The sequence below is a fragment of the Myotis myotis genome, unplaced genomic scaffold, assembly GCF_014108235.1.
Source record: "Myotis myotis isolate mMyoMyo1 unplaced genomic scaffold, mMyoMyo1.p scaffold_m19_p_12, whole genome shotgun sequence".
Classification (NCBI taxonomy): domain Eukaryota; kingdom Metazoa; phylum Chordata; class Mammalia; order Chiroptera; family Vespertilionidae; genus Myotis; species Myotis myotis.
The window spans coordinates 27,229,645-27,247,457 of record NW_023416316.1 but is presented as its reverse complement, the minus strand read 5'-3'; the positions used below and the strand labels follow the sequence as shown (position 1 = coordinate 27,247,457).

Below are 17,813 nucleotides of genomic sequence, written 5' to 3'. Positions count from 1 at the left end.
TTGATTGATTGATTGATTGATTTCAGAGAGGAAGGGAGAGGGAGAGAAAAATAGAAACATCAATGATGAGAGAGAATCATTGATTAGCTGCCTCCTGCACACCCCACACTGGGGATTGAGCCTGCAACCCAGGCATGTGCCCTTGGGCAGAATTGAACCCGGGACCCTTCATACCCAGGCGGGCGCTCCCTCCACTGAGTTAAACCCACTAGGGTTCAGATTCTGCTTTTAGAAATAGCAATCACCTTGAGAGGAAAAGTGGCTCCAAATGGTAGGCTCACTGTTCTTGGCTTCCTCCTCTCCTGGAACTTGGGCCCATAATTCCTCACTGCTTTGTTCATCCCCTGATGCCTTCAGAGAGATTTTAAAAACCTTCCCCCCCCAGCTCTTCTAGTTGTTTTCAGCAGAAGAGTCGGCCCTAAACAACTTTGCCCACCATTGGTGGCATTAAAACCTCCTCTCTCCTCAACTTCAGACTTAGATTTCCAATCGCCTGTTGAATGTCTCCTGACTATCCCACAGGTCCCTGGGTTCAATATGTCCACACTGAATTCTTCCTTTCTCTCATCTCCTGCTCCATCTACTCATCTGGCTTTTTCTGTTGTGGCTATTTCTGTCCAGGGGTTTCCAAGCTGTAAATGTTATCTGTAACTCTCCTCTGCCTCCTAAGTGCTCTCACTTACCAAGCACTGTGTACATTACCTTCCACCTGAGCCCGATGCTCCCTGCCCTAGAATATTATCCTTGTCCCCCCTCCCCCATCTCCCTCCGGAATGATGGCAGCTGTGTCTTTCCTAACTTCCCTTCCTACAGTCAGAGCCTTCTTTCACGGCCAGGAGATTCCTCCAGAACAGTGGTTCTCAACCTTGACTGCACATTAGAATCACCAGGGAAACTTTTTAAAATCCTCATTTCTGGGCCTCACCCTCTGGAAATTCTGTTTCTTTGTTACTAATGTTGTGGCCCCACCCCATAACAAAGAAACAGAATTTCCGGAGGATGAGGCCCAGAAATGAGGATTTTAAAAAGATTCCCAGGTGATTCTAATGTGCAGCCAAGGTTGAGAACCACTGCTCCAGAACAAGGTTCTCACCAAGTCATTGCCTGTTTCAAGTCCTGCAAAGGCTCCTAGAAGGCTCTGCAATTCAGGAATAATCCTCACCTGGGCACTCAAGCCCTCCATGATTTGACTACACCACACTTTCTTCAACTACATACTAGTGAATGCATGTACTTTACCTGATTCTTCCATTATTGAGCCAAATCGCTTCCCAGAGCACAGCACCACCCCCTGCCTCTCCTCCCCTCCATCTCACCTCTCACAGGTTTCCTAAGGCGAGGCACGTGACTAGTCTCTGTAATTTAGCTTCTCGGTGTATAATAGCTTTGTTACCTTTAAATAAAAACAAAAAAACGCATGTATATTTTTAAAAACCAGCTTCTTGTCCCTTGCTGACTACTTCCGGAGACATCTTTGGCCTCTGTTGGTGTTCGATTCTTCCCCTCTGGGGTGGTGGTAGAGGAGTGCAGGCTGCTGCATGAGCTTCCCTCCTCTACATGGGCCTGACAAACTGGAACCCCTCTATATCGTTCCTATGGCGTAGACAAGATTAACCAGGTTATAAACATGTCCCTGGTTTAAAACACGGACGGAACTTCAAAAACAAGTCCGTCGCTGGGAAAGGTGTGTACATATAAGCGTTGTGGCTAGTGCCATTACGGAGGAGCCAGGACCACTGCCTCCCTTCCCACACAGAGGCCTCAGTTTCCTATGAACCGGGTGATCGCTACAGAATGTAACAGCTCCAGAAGGTTCTGTCTGGTATCATCGCCATCCTGACTTCACCTCACGCCGGGTTCAGCACCAGCGTCCCCTCCGAGGTGTCGGCACCAGGCCGGTGAAGCCTCAATGGCTGCTTTAAGTCAAGCGCTACTTCCGCCTTTCTCGAGCCCACGGGGCTGATCGCTCTCACGCCCCACGCCCCTCCCCGGAGCAACTCAAGTCACGAGTTTTCCTCGGGGGCCCGCCCCTCCTTCTGCTGATTGGGTAGCTCGTGAGCGATTGCCGTCCTTTGATTGGTTGTTACCTTTTCGGCTCGCCAACCTCGTCTAGACCAACCGGATATGGGGGAAGGATTTCCGCTTCCGCCTTCTCACTCCTCCAGCTTGTCCTCCGAGCGTAGTCGCCGCCACAGAGGCTGCTGCCGGGCGCGGTGTCGGTGGGTTTGTCGGTGTGTCTCTCAGCGTCGGTGTCTGTGCCGTTGAACTGCCCGCCATGGCTGAACTTGATCCGTTCGGCGCCCCTGCCGGCACTCCCGGCGGCCCCGCTCTGGGGAACGGGGTGGCCGGCGAAGAAGACCCGGCCGCGGCCTTCTTGGCGCAGCAGGAGAGCGAGATTGCGGGCATCGAGAACGACGAGGCCTTCGCCATCCTCGACGGCGGCGCCCCTGGGCCCCAGCCGCACGGCGAGCCGCCGGGGAGTCCGGGTGAGAGTGCGGGCGCGTCTGGGGCGGGAGGACTGGTCTGGAAGCTCGGCCCTCAGTGGATCTGAGAGCTCCGTGTAACTTGTTCTTTGCGGAACCGGGAGGCTGAGGAGTGGCAGAGAGGAAACGAGACCCCGGCCCAGTCATGCAAGAAACCTAGGCTCGGGACGCTTACGCCGACCTGTGGGTGTGTGGGAGCGCTCCTGGGCGCGGGCTGAGGAAGGAAGCAAAGCAGAGCAAATAGGGTGACAGTCACGCCGAGGAGCCCGAAGGAGCTCGTTCCGTTCCGGGACTGTTCATTGAGCACTTGGCTCTGCTGGGAGCCCGGCCTCGGAAGCACCGCCGCATTGGCGCAGTTTGGCCGACTTGCAGGCCAGTCCGAGCCCAGCACGGGACCAGTTAATAGGAAAGGAGGGCAGGAAGAAAACAGTATTGTTTCAGACACACACAGACAAAAATGGCAGTGATGCGCTTAAGCACGGACGGTGTACAGAATGTTGGGTTATGAGGAGGAAAAAGGAGTGAACAGGAAACTCAGGAAAGATGGTCTAGCCTTGGAGAAAGAAGCCGGCCAAGGAGGGGTGAGAGTTTTGCCATTTTTCGAACGTATTACGGTAGGACTGCAGGAGCTCTGCTTGCGCTGGACATGGCTTTGATAGGCAGTGTTGCCTAAGCAGAACGAAAGATGAGAAGGAGGCGGATAGAGAGTGATGTGTGGCCTTTCCCCAGCCAAGCTCAAGGAAAAAAAAAAATCAAGCAAAAAGCGGTATGCCAATTTGACCTTTTAATTTAATGCCTTATCTGTGTGTGATGTTTCGGATTGTCATGGTGGGAGGAAAGGATGAGGGGCAGAAATCTTTTCAATCATATAGGGAAGGAGGAAATTAGCTGGAAGTGAGACGTGGCTTTTCATTTACTTTTTTATTGATTGGTTTTAGAGAGAGAAACATGGATTGTTGTTCCATTTATGCGTTCATTGGTTGATTCTTGTATGTGTCCTGAGCAGGGATCGAACCTGCAACCTTGGTATATCAGGAGGACGCTCTAACCAACTGAGCTACGTGGTCAGGGCTTGCATTTACTTTTTAAAAATTCTTATTAAAGGAGAATAAGGCACTCGTGGGGCAAATGGGAGTTACTTTAAGGGTCCAAGCAATTAACGTAAATGAGAGAAACATGCTGGTGTGAGATAATGAGTGTTGGAGACTCATTATCTGTTGGAGTCTTTGACGCATTAGAATGGTGCTCTTCAGAAAAGCATTCAGACTCAGAAATCTCAAATTACTGTGCCAGCCAAGCAGAATCTTTGGCGGGGGGGGGGGGGGCGGAGTGGACGTGGGGAGACTGCTCGTTTGCAGTCTCTGGGTTTTTATACTATACCATGCTGCCTCCTACCAATCTGTCCCCCATATGATTTCTGAAAAGCAGTTGTGGCTGCCCTGGGTAGGACAGTGTTGGGAGAAGTAGGACCCATAGTCAGAAGACTGTCCTGATTCAAGGACAGTGTTACCTCTTGCTCACTGTTGTATCCACAGTGCCTAGCAGTGGGTCTGGACATAGATACTCACAGAAAAATGGGCAAAAATGTCCATTCTTGGTGACTGGCAGTTTGAAAAGATAAAAGGGAGAAAATAGAGTTAGACTCATGGGTCTTTGGTGTATTAAGCTTTCAGCAAAGGGAAGGAAGGGATGATTGCTGACTTAGTTCCTAGGAAGGACTTTCTTAGTGAACTAAGCATTTAGTGATTTAAAGCCTGATCTCTGACAGTGTAGTTGGAGTTGGTAATAGTGCAGCGGTCAGCACTTCCTTGGGGGATTAGAGAACTACTTAGACCTTTTTTCCCTTTTCTCTCACTCTTCCTCACCCTCTTTTTCCCTTTCTTTCCCTCTCTCCCCGCCCTCTTTTCTCTCGCACTGCCTCTCAGGATTCTGTGCTGCCCTAGACTGCTTGTGTCCGTAGAGCTTTTCAGGCAGCCCAGGGAGCCGCCAGTGCCTTGCCTCAGTTTTTTCTTTTGTAAAAGGTGCAAAACACACACTACATAGGGTTGCTGGGGTTACAGTAGAAAGCACCTGTAAGGTGCTTACACACAGTACACTGACTACACACAGTACCTAGCTACTGTTATTTTTTGGAAGTAGGGAGAGAAGGGTGTTACAAGGCCTATGGGCTTTCAGGGAGTGTATTGAGGAAACAGATTTTAGGAGGGAGCTCTGTGTCCTGCTAAAGGCAGGAGGCTCTAACACAGCAGTTCTCAACCTGTGGGTCGCAGCCCCTTTATGGGTCGAACGACCCTTTCACAGGGGTTGCCTAAGACCATCAGAAAACACATACATAATTACATATTGTTTTTGTGATTAATCATTATGCTTTAATTATGTTCAATTTGTAACAATGAAAATACATCCTGCATATCAGATATTTACATTATGATTCATAACAGTAGCAAAATTACAGTTATGAAGTAGCAACGAAAATAATTTTATGGTTGGGGGTCACCACAACATGAGGAACTGTATTAAAGGATCACGGCATCAGGAAGGTTGAGAACCACTGCTCTAACAGATTGAGGAGCACACATGAACTCCTCCGGCATTGGGGGAAAGGCCCATGGAGGATGGGCAGGCAGAAACCAGAGGGATTAGGCTTAAACCCAGGGCGATTCTCTCAGTTATTAGGAGAGGTGGAAAAGATGCATACATAGGTTTAAAGATGGGAGGTAACAAGCCTGGTGAAGTGGTTCCAGAGATACTGAGGAAGAACAGGTGGTCAGGAAAGAGGCAGCCTAATTCTAGAGCTGTTGAAAACCTGCATTCAGGAGGGAGGAAAATAAGAGGTGATTAAGGAGCTACTAAAGGAGTATGGCAATGAGGCACTATGTGGTATGTTTCTGTCAGGTTCTTTCTTGGAGGAGAAGGAAACGGAGGTACATGAATTTTAAAGGAAAGCTGGAGATGGAGAATAATTTTCTTGGTAGTGGTGAAGCTGATAAGTTCAAGGAAATCTCATGCATGGTATTTAGTAGTACTACTCATTTACTTTGTGCCAGGTTCTAAGTGGTAGTGTCATTCTATTTCAGATGAGAACTTACCATCATGGAGTTTAAACAATGATCCTAACATAGCATTTACGCTAATACATGGCTCTACTGTAATCAAACCCTGGTCTGCTTGACTTCAAAGGTTTGAGAGGTGTAAGGTGGGTTTGGGACAAAGAGTCTTACATCTCTGGAATCATATTCTGACCCTTGTTTCTGTCTGGATGCCCTAGACCAGTGGCCGTCAACTGGTGTCGGCGGACCACTGGTGGTCCGTGAGGTCTGAAAGATTGGTGACTGCTGCCCTAGACAGTTTCCTTTTGGAGCATCAGGTTGCTTAGCTTAGTTGTCCTAATAAATTAAGGCGCCCTAATGTCCTTTCTGCATGTTTCTGTAGCAACAGACAGTCCTTTGACTTGGGCCAGTTGAATGTAAGTACAGTGGTAAGGTATCAGAGTTCAAAGCATTTGCCAATGGGTTTGGAAGAGTCTTCAGATCCAAAGGACAGATAGCATGTGACCTAGGAGGTATGGGATGAGAACTTCTCTTAGTTTTGTGATGGAATAGTGATCAAAGACTTTCCTATTGGGAATGGCCCTGGGCTGGAATATATTAACTGAATAGTTGGTGTGTTAGCTGTAATTTATTAACCAGAATGTCCATCTGGCTTGTAGGCTCTAGGATTAAAAATCATCTCTTTTCTGTCTTACACAAAAATAAATTCTGGGTGGACTAAAGAGAGGATTTTTTCCCCCTCAAGTACCAGTAGAAAAGTGAATATTTATCTTGGAATAGGAAAGGCCTTTAGCATAAAAACAGTTACAGAAATCATAAAGGGAAAAATTGATATTGTCTACATACAAGTTAAGTTTTAGGTGTTAAATATCATAAACCATAAAAAGTAAATGGGGTAAACACTTGTAGTATGAGAGGAATAATTCATACAGAGAGAATACTTAGAGATAAAAAATGGGCAGAACAGGCAGATCAGTAAAGATGAAAATCAAATGTCAGATTTTTAATTACCTCATAGGAAATAAGATCAGCACAACAAAGCCACCTTAAGGTGGGTTTTTTTGCTATCAAATTAGCAAAAATTTTAAAACATTATAAAACTGTCTTAGTGAAGGTCTGAGAAACGGGGCGCATGATTGGTGTTTAGAAACCTTTAAAATTTAAAATGTATATCCTGTGGCCCAGCAATTCTACATCAATAAATTTATTACTGAGGTTCAGTTTAATATCCCCCCCACCCCCTCACAAATACTTTGATTAGTTTTTTGGTGAACTTTATATTTCCAAAAGTTTATAAAGTACTTTTATTATCATTATTATTATTATTTATTGATTTCAGAGAGGAAGGGGGAGGGAGAGAGAGAGATAGAAACAATGATGAGAGAGAATCAGCTGCCTCCTGCACACCCCACTCTGGAGATCGGCCTACAACCCAGGCATGTGCCCTAAATGGGAATTGAACCATGACCTCCTGGTTCATAGGTCGATGCTCAACCACTGAGCAAGCCATGCTGCCTGGGCTATAGAGTATTTTTTTTTTTATTATTTCTTTATTGATTTCAGAGAGGAAGGGAGAAGGAGAGAGAGAGAGAAACATCAATGATGAGAGAGAATCATTGATTGGCTGCCTCCTGCACACCCCGTACTGGGGAACGAGCCCGCAACCCAGGCATGTGTCCTTGGCTGGAATCAAACCTGGGACCCTTCAGTCCGCAGGCTGATGCTCTATCCACTGAGCCAAACCAGCTAGGGCTATAGAGTATTTTTAATAATTATATGGGTAGGTGGACGCACAAACAACTTGGAGTATAAAAAGCCATGACAAAAACTATGAGAAACTGATTTTTGTACTATCATAAATAAAGCAGAGGAGTAAAAGAATTAGGTTACTGGTTTGATTCCCGGTTAGGGCGTGTACAGAGGATGGATGTTTCTCTCTCACATCAATGTCTCCCTCCTACAGATTCATAGCCAGCAGTTGAAACAGAGTAAAGCTGAAGTGTGCTGGTAAATGCTTAGATCCTGCAGTTTGTGTTCATTTATCAGATGATCTATCCTGTGACTTCCTGGCTTGCTCAGGTATTACACCACTTTTTAAAGGCTGGTTATTTCATAATACATGCATTTAATATTTTTCTTACATCTTTAAGCAAAAAAATAAATGTAAGAGAAAATAGTGTCATCAATTATCTGCCCCTTCAAGAATACCTTATTTACTTCAAGGAACCCTATGCATACTCTAAGGTCATTTGTAAAGTGCTGATACATGTAAGTTTGTGTGAGGATTAAAACTTAATGTATATCAAGTGTTTAATACTGAGTCTGGCACATTAGAAGCGATAAGTAGTAGGTGTCTTCATCCTACTAAAGTTGAGAATTTAATGATATAGAAGAATGGATTACTGGAAAAAAAGTTATGTTTTAGGAGTCCAGTTTTGCTGAAAAATTTCATCTATACACATTAGATAAACCAACAGGATAGAAACCAAGGGGTTGAGTTAATGAAATTAACATGGTATTTTCTTCTGTCTCCATTTTCCTTTTTTAAAAAACAATGTTTTGGTATCAGGAAGACATGCTGGGGAAATGATCGAGAAAAGTTTTCATTACTCTCAAAGCCAAGGGGATGGTAATTGGGAGAAGCAAGAGACTAAAAGAATGGATAAAATGTTAGTGTTGATTTGGAAAATGGGCAGTTAAAGTTGGGTTTATGGGAATTCCCTGAAGATATTGCCAGTTTGATTCCAGACCACTGCAATAAAGCAAGCATTACAGTAAAGGCAGTCGTAATCTTTTTTATTATGGTTGAGGGTCTTGCCTTCAATTTGTAAAAAACACTATATTTGTGAAGTTCAATAAAAAAGAGGTATGCCTGTAATTAGTTAGGAATCAAGACCAGAGGAGTGGTTTGATGAAATCTTTGCTTGTTAAAAGGAAAGAATGAGCCCTAACTGGTTTGGCTCAGTGGATAGAGCGCTGGCCTGCGGACTGAAGGGTCCCAGGTTCGATTCTAGTCAAGGGCATGTACCTTGGTTGCGGGCACATCCCCAGTAGCGGGTGTGCAGGAGGCAGCTGATCGATGTTTCCCTCTCATCGATATTTCTAACTCTATCCCTCTCTCTTCCTCTCTGTAAAAAATCAATTTTCATTTTTATTTTTTTTTTAAAAGGAAAGAATGAGGCTGAGAGCACCTACCCCTAGAGGAAAGCTGTGTGAAATATTTTCATATATTGCCCTCAGAGGGCCTTCTGATGGTGGCCCATACTAAGTGCTTGGCATTCCTTTTATTACTTGAGTTCTTAAATCATTTAGGTTCATCTCTTCTTTCATCTTTCCTCTCCTACTCCATTCAATAAAATGTCATTGCAGTTTGAAAAAAAATTGGTCAAAATAATGCAAGTTCTACATAACCTATCCTATATAATAAAGATGTAATATGTAAATGGTCGTTATGCCATGAAGCATAACAACCAACTGTGTAACGACTGGATCACGGATCAGCAGGAGGGTGGGGCAGCGAGCTACAAGCGGGTGGTGGAGAGCTACAGGAGGGGGCAGGGCAGCAAGCTATGAGGGGCGGAAGGGGGTTGGGGGGAACTATAGGATGGCAGGGCAGCAGGCGGAGAGCTACTGGAGGGTGGCAGCGAGGTACTGGTGCGCTACTAGTATATATATATATATGAAAGCCAAGCAACTGGAACCACCGATCGCTATGATGCCCAGTGCAGCCAGCTGACCTCCCTGGCCCCTCCCCCTGGCCTGATCAGACCCCACCCATGCACAAATTTGAGCACCAGGCCTCCAGTTAGCTAGTAAGTGTGGGTCAACCAACAGATACAGAATACAGATTATGTAGGTGGAAGCTAAATTTTTTTGAGGCTTTTGAAGTAAATTAGAGCAGCCACTCCAGAGGAATGGTGTGCAACACTGTAGAGACTGCCTCATGGTTAGGTTAGGTTAGGTTAGGTTAGGAACACATGCTTATCAGACTAGTCAGGTAATTAAATTAGTGAAACACAGAATGGGTTTGTGGGGCTTACCCTGGCCAGTGTGGCTCAGTTGGTTGGGCATCTCCCCATGCACCTGAAAGTTGCCTGTTTGATCCTGGGCTCCATCCCCGGTAGGAGGCATGCAGAAGGCAGCTGACCGATGTTTCACTATCACATCAGTGTTTCTCCCTTCCTTTTGCTCTAAAATCAGTTTGAATATCTTTTAAAAAAAGTTGGGGCTAAGGAGTACTGGCAAATTGTCCAGAGCATGCTCCATATGAAGGCTACCCTCATGTCCAACAGTGTTACCAATTCAGGAATGCAGCCCCATTATTGCCATATCTTCTGTTTGCCTGCCCCTTCCCCCAAACATGGAAATCCTGATCTTGTGGAATTTTCTAACTTAGTACTTTATATTTTAAAGTATGTTCAGCATATGGGCCACCATTTTGTACTATGTGGATTGATAGTCTCTAGGTCAGGGATGAGCAACCCCTGGCATGCGTGCCAAACATGGCACACCAGTAACTTGTGCTGGCACGCAAAACCCTCTCTTATAATCTTCCATTTACAATTTTTTTCTTAATATCGACTTTTTTATTTTTCAGGTAAATTCAGTGTAGGTGCATCTTAGATAAATAAATAATTTTACATAACAAGTTATCTTAAAGACCATAGACATGGACTGATGAGAGAGGGGAAGAGCAATTTCTATGCCTCTGCCTTAACTCTCCCTGCCTTCCTAGATCCGACCAGTGTTTTGGTTTCATCCACATATGCTTGTGAATCTCTGTTCTCAGTGAGGAATTTTGTTAAGTCTCGTAATAGGAGTAGCCTGATGGCTCAGAATAGTAGCTCGTGCATATCTCTGAAGGTCACGAAATATAAACCTGATGTAAAATCTCTGTCATCAGTGATGCAGCAACAAATGTCCTACTGATAATATCAAACGGAGTCATAAAGTTTTCTGTCGGACTATCAGTGTACATGTATACATTTAAAAAATGTATTTTTCATCATCATATACCGTGTTGTTGTCGCTAGAATGAATTTTATTTCTTCAAGGTTCTTCACATACATACACCTTAAGAGATATCAAGTAGGTGTAACATGTTCTCAAAAAATTAGGGTTGGCACGCAGAAGAATTTTGAGTCAGAGATTTTGCTGGTTTTGGCACGCACTCACAAAAAGGTTGCCCACCCCAGCTCTAGGTCTTAGGCATTTTTTATATTTCTGAGGTAGACTTTCTCATTTGGTTATAAATAATTGTGTCAGGCCCTAACCAGTTTGGCTTAGTGGATAGAGCGTTGGCCTGCGGACTGAAGGGTCCCAGGTTCGATTCCGGTCAAAGGCATGTAGCTTGGTTGCGGGCACATCCCCAGTAGGGAGTGTGCAGGAGGCAGCTGATTGAGGTTTCTAACTCTCTATCCTTCTCCCTTCTTCTCTGTAAAAAATCAATAAAATATAATAAAAATAATAATAGTTGTGTCAGTAAGACTGGATTGTAGCCTGGCCATTGTGGCTCAGTGGTTGAGCATCACCCTATGAATCAGGAGGGCACGGTTTGATTCCCGGTCAGGGCACATGCCTTCGTTGCAGGCTTGATCCCCAGTGTGGAGAGTGCAGGAGGCAGCTGATCAGTGATTCTCATCATTGCTGTTTCTCTCTCTCCCCCTCCCTCTCCCTCTCCCTCTCTGAAATCAATTATATGTATACACACACACATGAGGCCCGGCGCACAAAATTTGTGCACTCGGCGTGGGGGGGGGGGGGTCCCTCAGCCCGGATTGGAAGTGTGTAGGCCAGGGAGAGGGACTACGGGAGGGCTCTAGGACAGCGGTTCTCAACCTATGGGTCACGACCCCTTTGGGGGTTGAACGACCCTTTCACAGGGGTCGCCTAAGACCATCGGAAAACACATATATAATTACATTGTTTTTGTGATTAATCACTATGCTTTAATTATGTTCAATTTGTAACAATGAAATTGGGGGTCACCACAAGATGAGGAACTGTATTAAAGGGTCGAGGCATTAGGAAGGTTGAGAACCACCGCTCTAGGGTGTGTGCAGCCCGATTTGCTCAGTCTGGATCAGCCAGACCCCAGCAGCAAGCTAACCTACCAGTCGGAGCGTCTGCCCCCTGGTGGTCAGTGAGCAGTTGAGCGGCCTTAGCATATCATTAGCATATTATGCTTTGATTGGTTGGCTGATTGGACAACCGGACACTTAGCGTATTAGGCTTTTATTATATACTAGTGGTCCGGTGCACAAAAATTTGTGTACTCGGGGGGTCCCTCAGCCTGGCCTGTGCTCTCTTGCAGTCTGGGACCCCTCGGGGGATGACCACCTGCTGGCTTAGGCCTGCTCCCCAGGGGGGATCGGGCCTAAGCTGGCAGTCAGACATCCCTCTAGCAGCCCGGCAGCACTGGGGGATGTCCACTTGCCAGCGGGGAGCAGACCTAAGCTGCAGTCGGACATCCTTAGCGCTGCTGAGGAGGCAGGAGAGGCTCCCACCACCACCGCTGTACTGGGAGCCATCAGCCTGGCTTGTGGCTGAGCAGAGCTCCTCCATGTGGGAGCCCACTGACCACCAGAGGGCAGCTCCTGCATTGAGCGTTTGCCCCCTGGTGGTCAGTGTGTGTCATAGTGACCAGTCATTCCCAGTCTTTCTGCTGGTAGGGTCAGTTTGCATATTACCCTTTTACTATATAGGATAGAGGCCTAGTGCATGGGTGGGGGCCGGCTGGTTTGCCCTGAAGGGTGTCCTGGATCAGGGTGGGGGTCCTGCTTGGGTGCCTGGCCAGCCTGGGTGAGGGGCTAATGGCTGTTTGCAGTTGGTCACACCCCCTTCATGGTGGGGGTCCCCACTGGGGTGCCTGGCCAGTCTGGATGAGGGGCTGAGGGCTGTTTTCAGGCTGGCCAAGCCGGCGACTGAAGCTCCCAACCTCTCCTTTTTTTCTTTTTTACTCTGGGATTTATTTACCTTCTATAATTGAAACTTTGTTGCCACTCCAGCTCTGAGGCCACGGCCTGCTGAAAGCAGGTATCTGGGGTTTGTTTAGAGTCTATAATTGCAACTTTGTTGCTTAGAGTGGAGCTCAGAGCCCGGCTGCAGCAGGGAGGAAGCTTGGCTTCCTCCATCACTGGAATAAGCAAGTCTCCTGCTCACTTCAGCTGCATGGCCGCCGGCCGCCATCTTGGTTGGGTTAATTTGCATATCCTGCTGATTAGCCAATGGGAAGCATAGTGGAGGTGTGGTCAATTGCCATGTTTATCTATTATTAGATTAGAGGATACACACACACACACACACACACACACACACACACACTAGTAGCCTGATGCACAAAAATTTGTGCACTCGGGGGGCGGGGGTTCCTCAGTTATTAAACATTTATCAGCACAACACTGACCACATTAGTGGTGATGGTGGTCTTGTCAGAATGTGTTATATTATGCAGATGAAAATCTATTTAAACAGATTTGATGTAGATATTTTCAAAGATGGAAGAATTGTCCCTCTCAACTATTTTAGTTGATTCATATCTTCACTAATTGTCATCATTGCAAAGTTTTCAGTCCCCATATGGATTGCTGGATATAATAGGTCATGTGCTGTCCCTTCCTTTGTAGCCTTTGTTACCTTAAGGACTCTAGTTTTCCATTTATATGTTTAAGTACCAACCTTACTGGCTTAAAAATGTAAGCTTTTAACACTGCTCTCTCTGTTCCGTATCCTTCCGATGAAAAGTGGAGTTGGGTTGTAGCACAGGAGAGAAATTCAGAAGGGGAATACTGAAGTAATAACTGCAGTAGGAGAAGAGGGAACCTATTTCCCTGGCCACAGGTGCTGCCGCCCTGGACCACAGGGCTGGCAGCTTCTCTGGGTGGCTGCAGCCCGGGACCTCGGGCGGGTGGCTTCTTCTTCTGTGCTTCCAGGGAGGGCAGTCAGTTATGTGTATATGTGTGTGCATGCAAACACAGGCGTGTACACGTGTGTATGTGGAAATCTGCTGGGCAAGTTAAAACCATAGAAGAGTTGCCCCCTATCTCTTGAATCTTCCAGAAATATCCCCCACTTTTTTATTCTATCACTACTGGAGAGTCAGTATTTGCAGCCAGCCAGCCAGTGACTCTCTCAGTGTCTATTTCTGACTACTTCTTTCCCTGTCTGTCTTCCAACCCCTAATCATATTTCCACCTGGCTGCATCATTTTTACTCCCAATATGCTGTATAGAGAAGGAGTCGGGATGCTGTCTTCCCATGAATAGTACTCAGCAACAAACCAATTGCATTTTAGTTGGGCAATGCCCCTACCCACCCTTCAAATCCCTTCCACCATGCATTTCTGTTTCCCTTTTTGTTTGTTGGATTGTTCTGCTGCTCCTTCTCTTCACCCCACCACCCTTGGATCGTAATGTAAAATTCTTTTACCATGTCAAGAAATTATTAAAAATACAGGTACTTTGGAAAAAAAAAATACAGGTACTTCTCTGAACACTGGCTGGGGCAGGGGGGCGGGAAGAGGCAGCTGCTGGTGGCCACCTCTTCCCTACCCCGCCCGGATTCTCCTCACCGGTGGGGGGGGGGTTGGGGGGCAGGCAAAGGCGGCCTTGGTTCTCCCAATCACGGTCCGGGGGCCACCTGGCTCTTGCCTGCCCCCTGGATTTCCGATCACCGTCAGCGGAAGGCGGCTTCTTCCATCCTTCCCCTTTCGCCTCCTGAGCATTGCGCCTACGTATGCAAATTAACCACCATCTTCGTTGGCATATCGCCCTGATTAGCCAATGGGAAGCATAGCGAAGGTGTGGTCAATTACCATGTTTTTCTATTATTAGATAGGATATATATATATATATATATATAGAGAGAGAGAGAGAGAGAGAGATAGAGAGATAGGAGTAACTTAGAATACTTACTACATATAATACTATATTTTACTCTGTAAACCACTTTTGGCTCAGCATTTGACCAGCCCTGATTGACAAATTGCAATCTTATGTCTTGCAGATGGTGTTGATGGAGTGATGAATGGCGAATACTACCAGGTACAGAGTACTCTTAATTGTGTTGAATTATAGTGGTCAAGAGTCTTCCTTTCCTGTAATTTGAATGGACTGATTCAGGAAGGACCCCACTCCCTTGATTTTCCTGGATATATTAATAGCTGGTATGTTACCTGCCAAAGTAGAAGGATTCGAAGAGAAGTGACACTTATATAGAGCTTTTTTTAAAAAATGTTATTGACCAGGCCCTAGTGTTAACCAGCTTTATTCTCAAGAAATGAACCTTGATGATGATGATGATGATGATGGAGGCTGCGGTGAATTTAAACACTCTCTGTGATGTGCTATGAAGCACTGTTTATACTTATTTAATTCTCCCAACAATGCGAGGGACCTGTACTGTTGTTATTCCTGTGTTACAGATGAATAAATTGAGGCACACAGGTTAAATCAGTAGTCTAAAACAGCGGTCGCCAACCAGTGGTCCGCAGACCACTGGTGGTCCGTGAGGTACAAAAGGTTATTGACCACTGATCTAAAGTAACAAAGGCAGTAAGTATGTGGTGGGGCCAGCAGTTGAACCTTTTAAACCAAGGGTGAACTAATTTTACTTTTTCTATAAAGGGCCACATAGTAAAGATATTAAGCTTTGTGAGTTATAAGGTCCGTCAAACTACTCTTTTGCTCCAGTTTAAAGCATCCATAGACAGTCCATAAACGAATGGGCTTAGCTGTGTTTTAGTAAAATTTTATTACAAAACAGGTGGCAGGCCTCCTGATTTGTAGTTTCCGATCCAAGGTTTAGAGATTGGCCTTTAGAGTGAAATAGAATGGGGTTTAGATCCTGGCTTTATCCTTACTATAGGGATGAGGAAAGTCCAGCCAGCAGGCCATATAAGGCCCGAACTGGCCCTGCCAAAGCATTAGGGGTGAGTTAATTAAATGTTTGACCAAATATAGCTGGCTGATTTTTTTTAAATATGTTTTTATTTTAGAGAGGAAGGGAGGGGGAGAGAGAAACGCTGATGGGCTGCCTCGTGTACTCCCCCTATTGGGGATCAGGCTCGCAATCTGGGCATGTGCCCCAACTAGGAATGGAACCTGTGACCTCTTGGTGCATGGGGCAACACTCAACCAGCTGAAACACACTGGCTAGGCAGCAGGCTAATTTTTAAGTTGATAATTCTCTGTGGCCTGTGAATGATGTTACAAATATCCAAATGGCTTTTGGCAGAAAAAATGTTCCTCACCCCTGCTTTACTAGCTATGAATTTGGACCTGTCATTTCTTTGTGCCTCAGTTTAATTCCCTAGCTGTGAAATGGGAATAAAAACTTGCTTTGCAAGGTGTTTGGGGAAGAGAGCTTTTATGTGCCTGATACATGAAAAATGCTAATAAGTTAGTTACTACTAATACTTTAAATAAATTTTTCCACCTTTGTAGATAGTCTAGTTAGAATAATTCTCTAGAGATTAAGTTCTGTTTGAGTTTTTGTCAGTTTGTTTATTAGCTCCCAAATCTAACCCACTATAAAGAGCAGTCTGTGCACGTGCATGCACGCCCCACGATTGCCTCCCTTTTTATTTTTTTCCTTGATGTATAACTATACATTTTCTTTTGGACTCTTCTCAAATTCACTATATTTTGATGAAGGTGGTATTAAGTGAACTATTTCCTGCATTGTGTAATAGCATGTAGGTCTTAAGGTCTAAACCGTGCTCTACTATGTACTTACCTTTGTTACTTTGAAAATATCACCTAATCTCTGTGTCAAGTCAGGAAACAAAAACTGATAACACTGTTTCCCAGTAACTCCATTACTCACCTCCCTGACTTTCCTATCTCCCACTCATGTCCCATTTATTAACAGATAGGATAACAACTACTCTGCCTCTTCCTGGGCTGTAAGGATTAAGTGTGGTAATGTTGAAAGCTCCCTATCAGGTTGTGTTATTGGTATTAAGGTCATCCTTCAACATTTTAACAATCTTTAGTGCTGTACATAACCAGGGGTTCTAACTTCGATGAAGTGCATTTCAGGAAGGAGTTTTTGGTACTGATAGAGTACAATTATGTTTTGTGTTAAGGAGAGTAATGGTCCGACAGACAGTTACGCAGCTATTTCACAAGTGGATCGATTGCAATCAGAGCCTGAAAGTATCCGTAAATGGAGAGAAGAGCAAATGGAACGCTTGGAAGCCCTTGGTAAGGAATCCCTTTCTGTCTTTGGGTATCTGTTTTCAGTGGAATAGTTGACCTTGACTCTCCTTTTATTCCTTTTTCACTTGAATTAGCCATTATGTCCTTGTCTAGTGTTTGGGATGATAATCTTTCTAAACCTGAAGGTCACAAGGCTACTCAGGTGGAGATCTTTAATGACAGGCTACTGTGTAAGGATTAGGGCAGCCCGAAAGCAGCCAGTAGATCCTCTCCTCTCAAGAAGACCAGAGTGGTGCTAGGGAAGGGAGCCGGGGACGTGGAGTGAGAAGACTGGGTTCAAGGCTCAGCCTTAGCCCTTACCAACTGTGCACACTTTCTTGCACAAACCTTGCAGAATCTGTTTCTTCATCTGAGAGGAGTAAGATCAGTGTTACCAATCCCCTGGGAATTCTGCAATGGTATTTATGAGAGCGCTTTGTAAACTTGAAGTAGCGCTTAAGAGGAAAATGTGAGCTATGTTAGAAAACATACAATTTGTTTTTCTTACCCTCATATCCCTGAAAGGTAAGTTTTTACACTTTTGTGGGTGAGGAAAGTGAAAAGCATAGGTAGAATAAGTTTTTTAATCACACAGATAAGAAGTAGAGTCCGAATTTCAGCTTAAGTCTGCCCTGTTTCAGAGTCCATACCCATCCCTTCAGCCACATTGCATTTAGTATACACCATCTCGTTAGGCAGGCCAAGCCTAAGATCAGCGCCAGCCAGCCTGGCCTAACGTGAAGGGCTCTCTGTGTACATGAAGTGTCAGCTGTTGGGCAAGATCAGGAGAGACTTGGTATCTGTATATGCGGGTTAGAGAGTATGGCAGAGTGTGGGTATTTTTTTCCCCTCAGCTTTTTACTAAAATTTCAAACAGAATAGTTGAAAGAAGATACATGTATTGTAAATATACAATCACATACTTTTTCTGGTCCACTTTAAGAGACAGACATCATATACTTCATGCCTAAATATTTTATTGTAAATCTAGAAATATAACATTCTTCTCTATAACCACAGTGTCAGCATTATTCCTTCCTAGACACCACTGAACTCGTAAAAACATGACTCATTTTTCAGAT

At 45.1% G+C, this 17,813-nt stretch overlaps 2 protein-coding genes and 1 long non-coding RNA gene across 7 annotated transcripts in view; 2 read left to right on the top strand and 1 right to left on the bottom strand.

The window, feature by feature from the left end:
• The window catches only part of GNE (glucosamine (UDP-N-acetyl)-2-epimerase/N-acetylmannosamine kinase), an 86,836-nt gene that overhangs the window by 7,617 nt on the left and 61,406 nt on the right, over positions 1-17,813 (bottom strand). The window lies entirely within an intron of this gene.
• CLTA (clathrin light chain A) overlaps positions 2,135-17,813 on the top strand; it is a 38,801-nt gene continuing 23,122 nt past the window's right edge. For 2 of the 5 annotated variants that reach the window (XM_036330392.1, XM_036330388.1), the window contains exons 1-3: positions 2,135-2,486; positions 14,537-14,574; positions 16,620-16,737. In XM_036330392.1, the coding sequence (XP_036186285.1) occupies positions 2,276-2,486; positions 14,537-14,574; positions 16,620-16,737 (367 nt within the window). In that variant the 5' untranslated portion in view covers positions 2,135-2,275. The remainder of the gene's footprint in view (positions 2,487-14,536; positions 14,575-16,619; positions 16,738-17,813) is intronic. The other 3 variants (XM_036330390.1, XM_036330389.1, XM_036330391.1) reach the window with 2 other exon arrangements.
• Positions 7,198-8,357, top strand: LOC118667320. The gene is made up of 2 exons (XR_004971231.1): positions 7,198-7,612; positions 8,103-8,357. It is a non-coding gene; the product is annotated as an uncharacterized LOC118667320 (long non-coding RNA).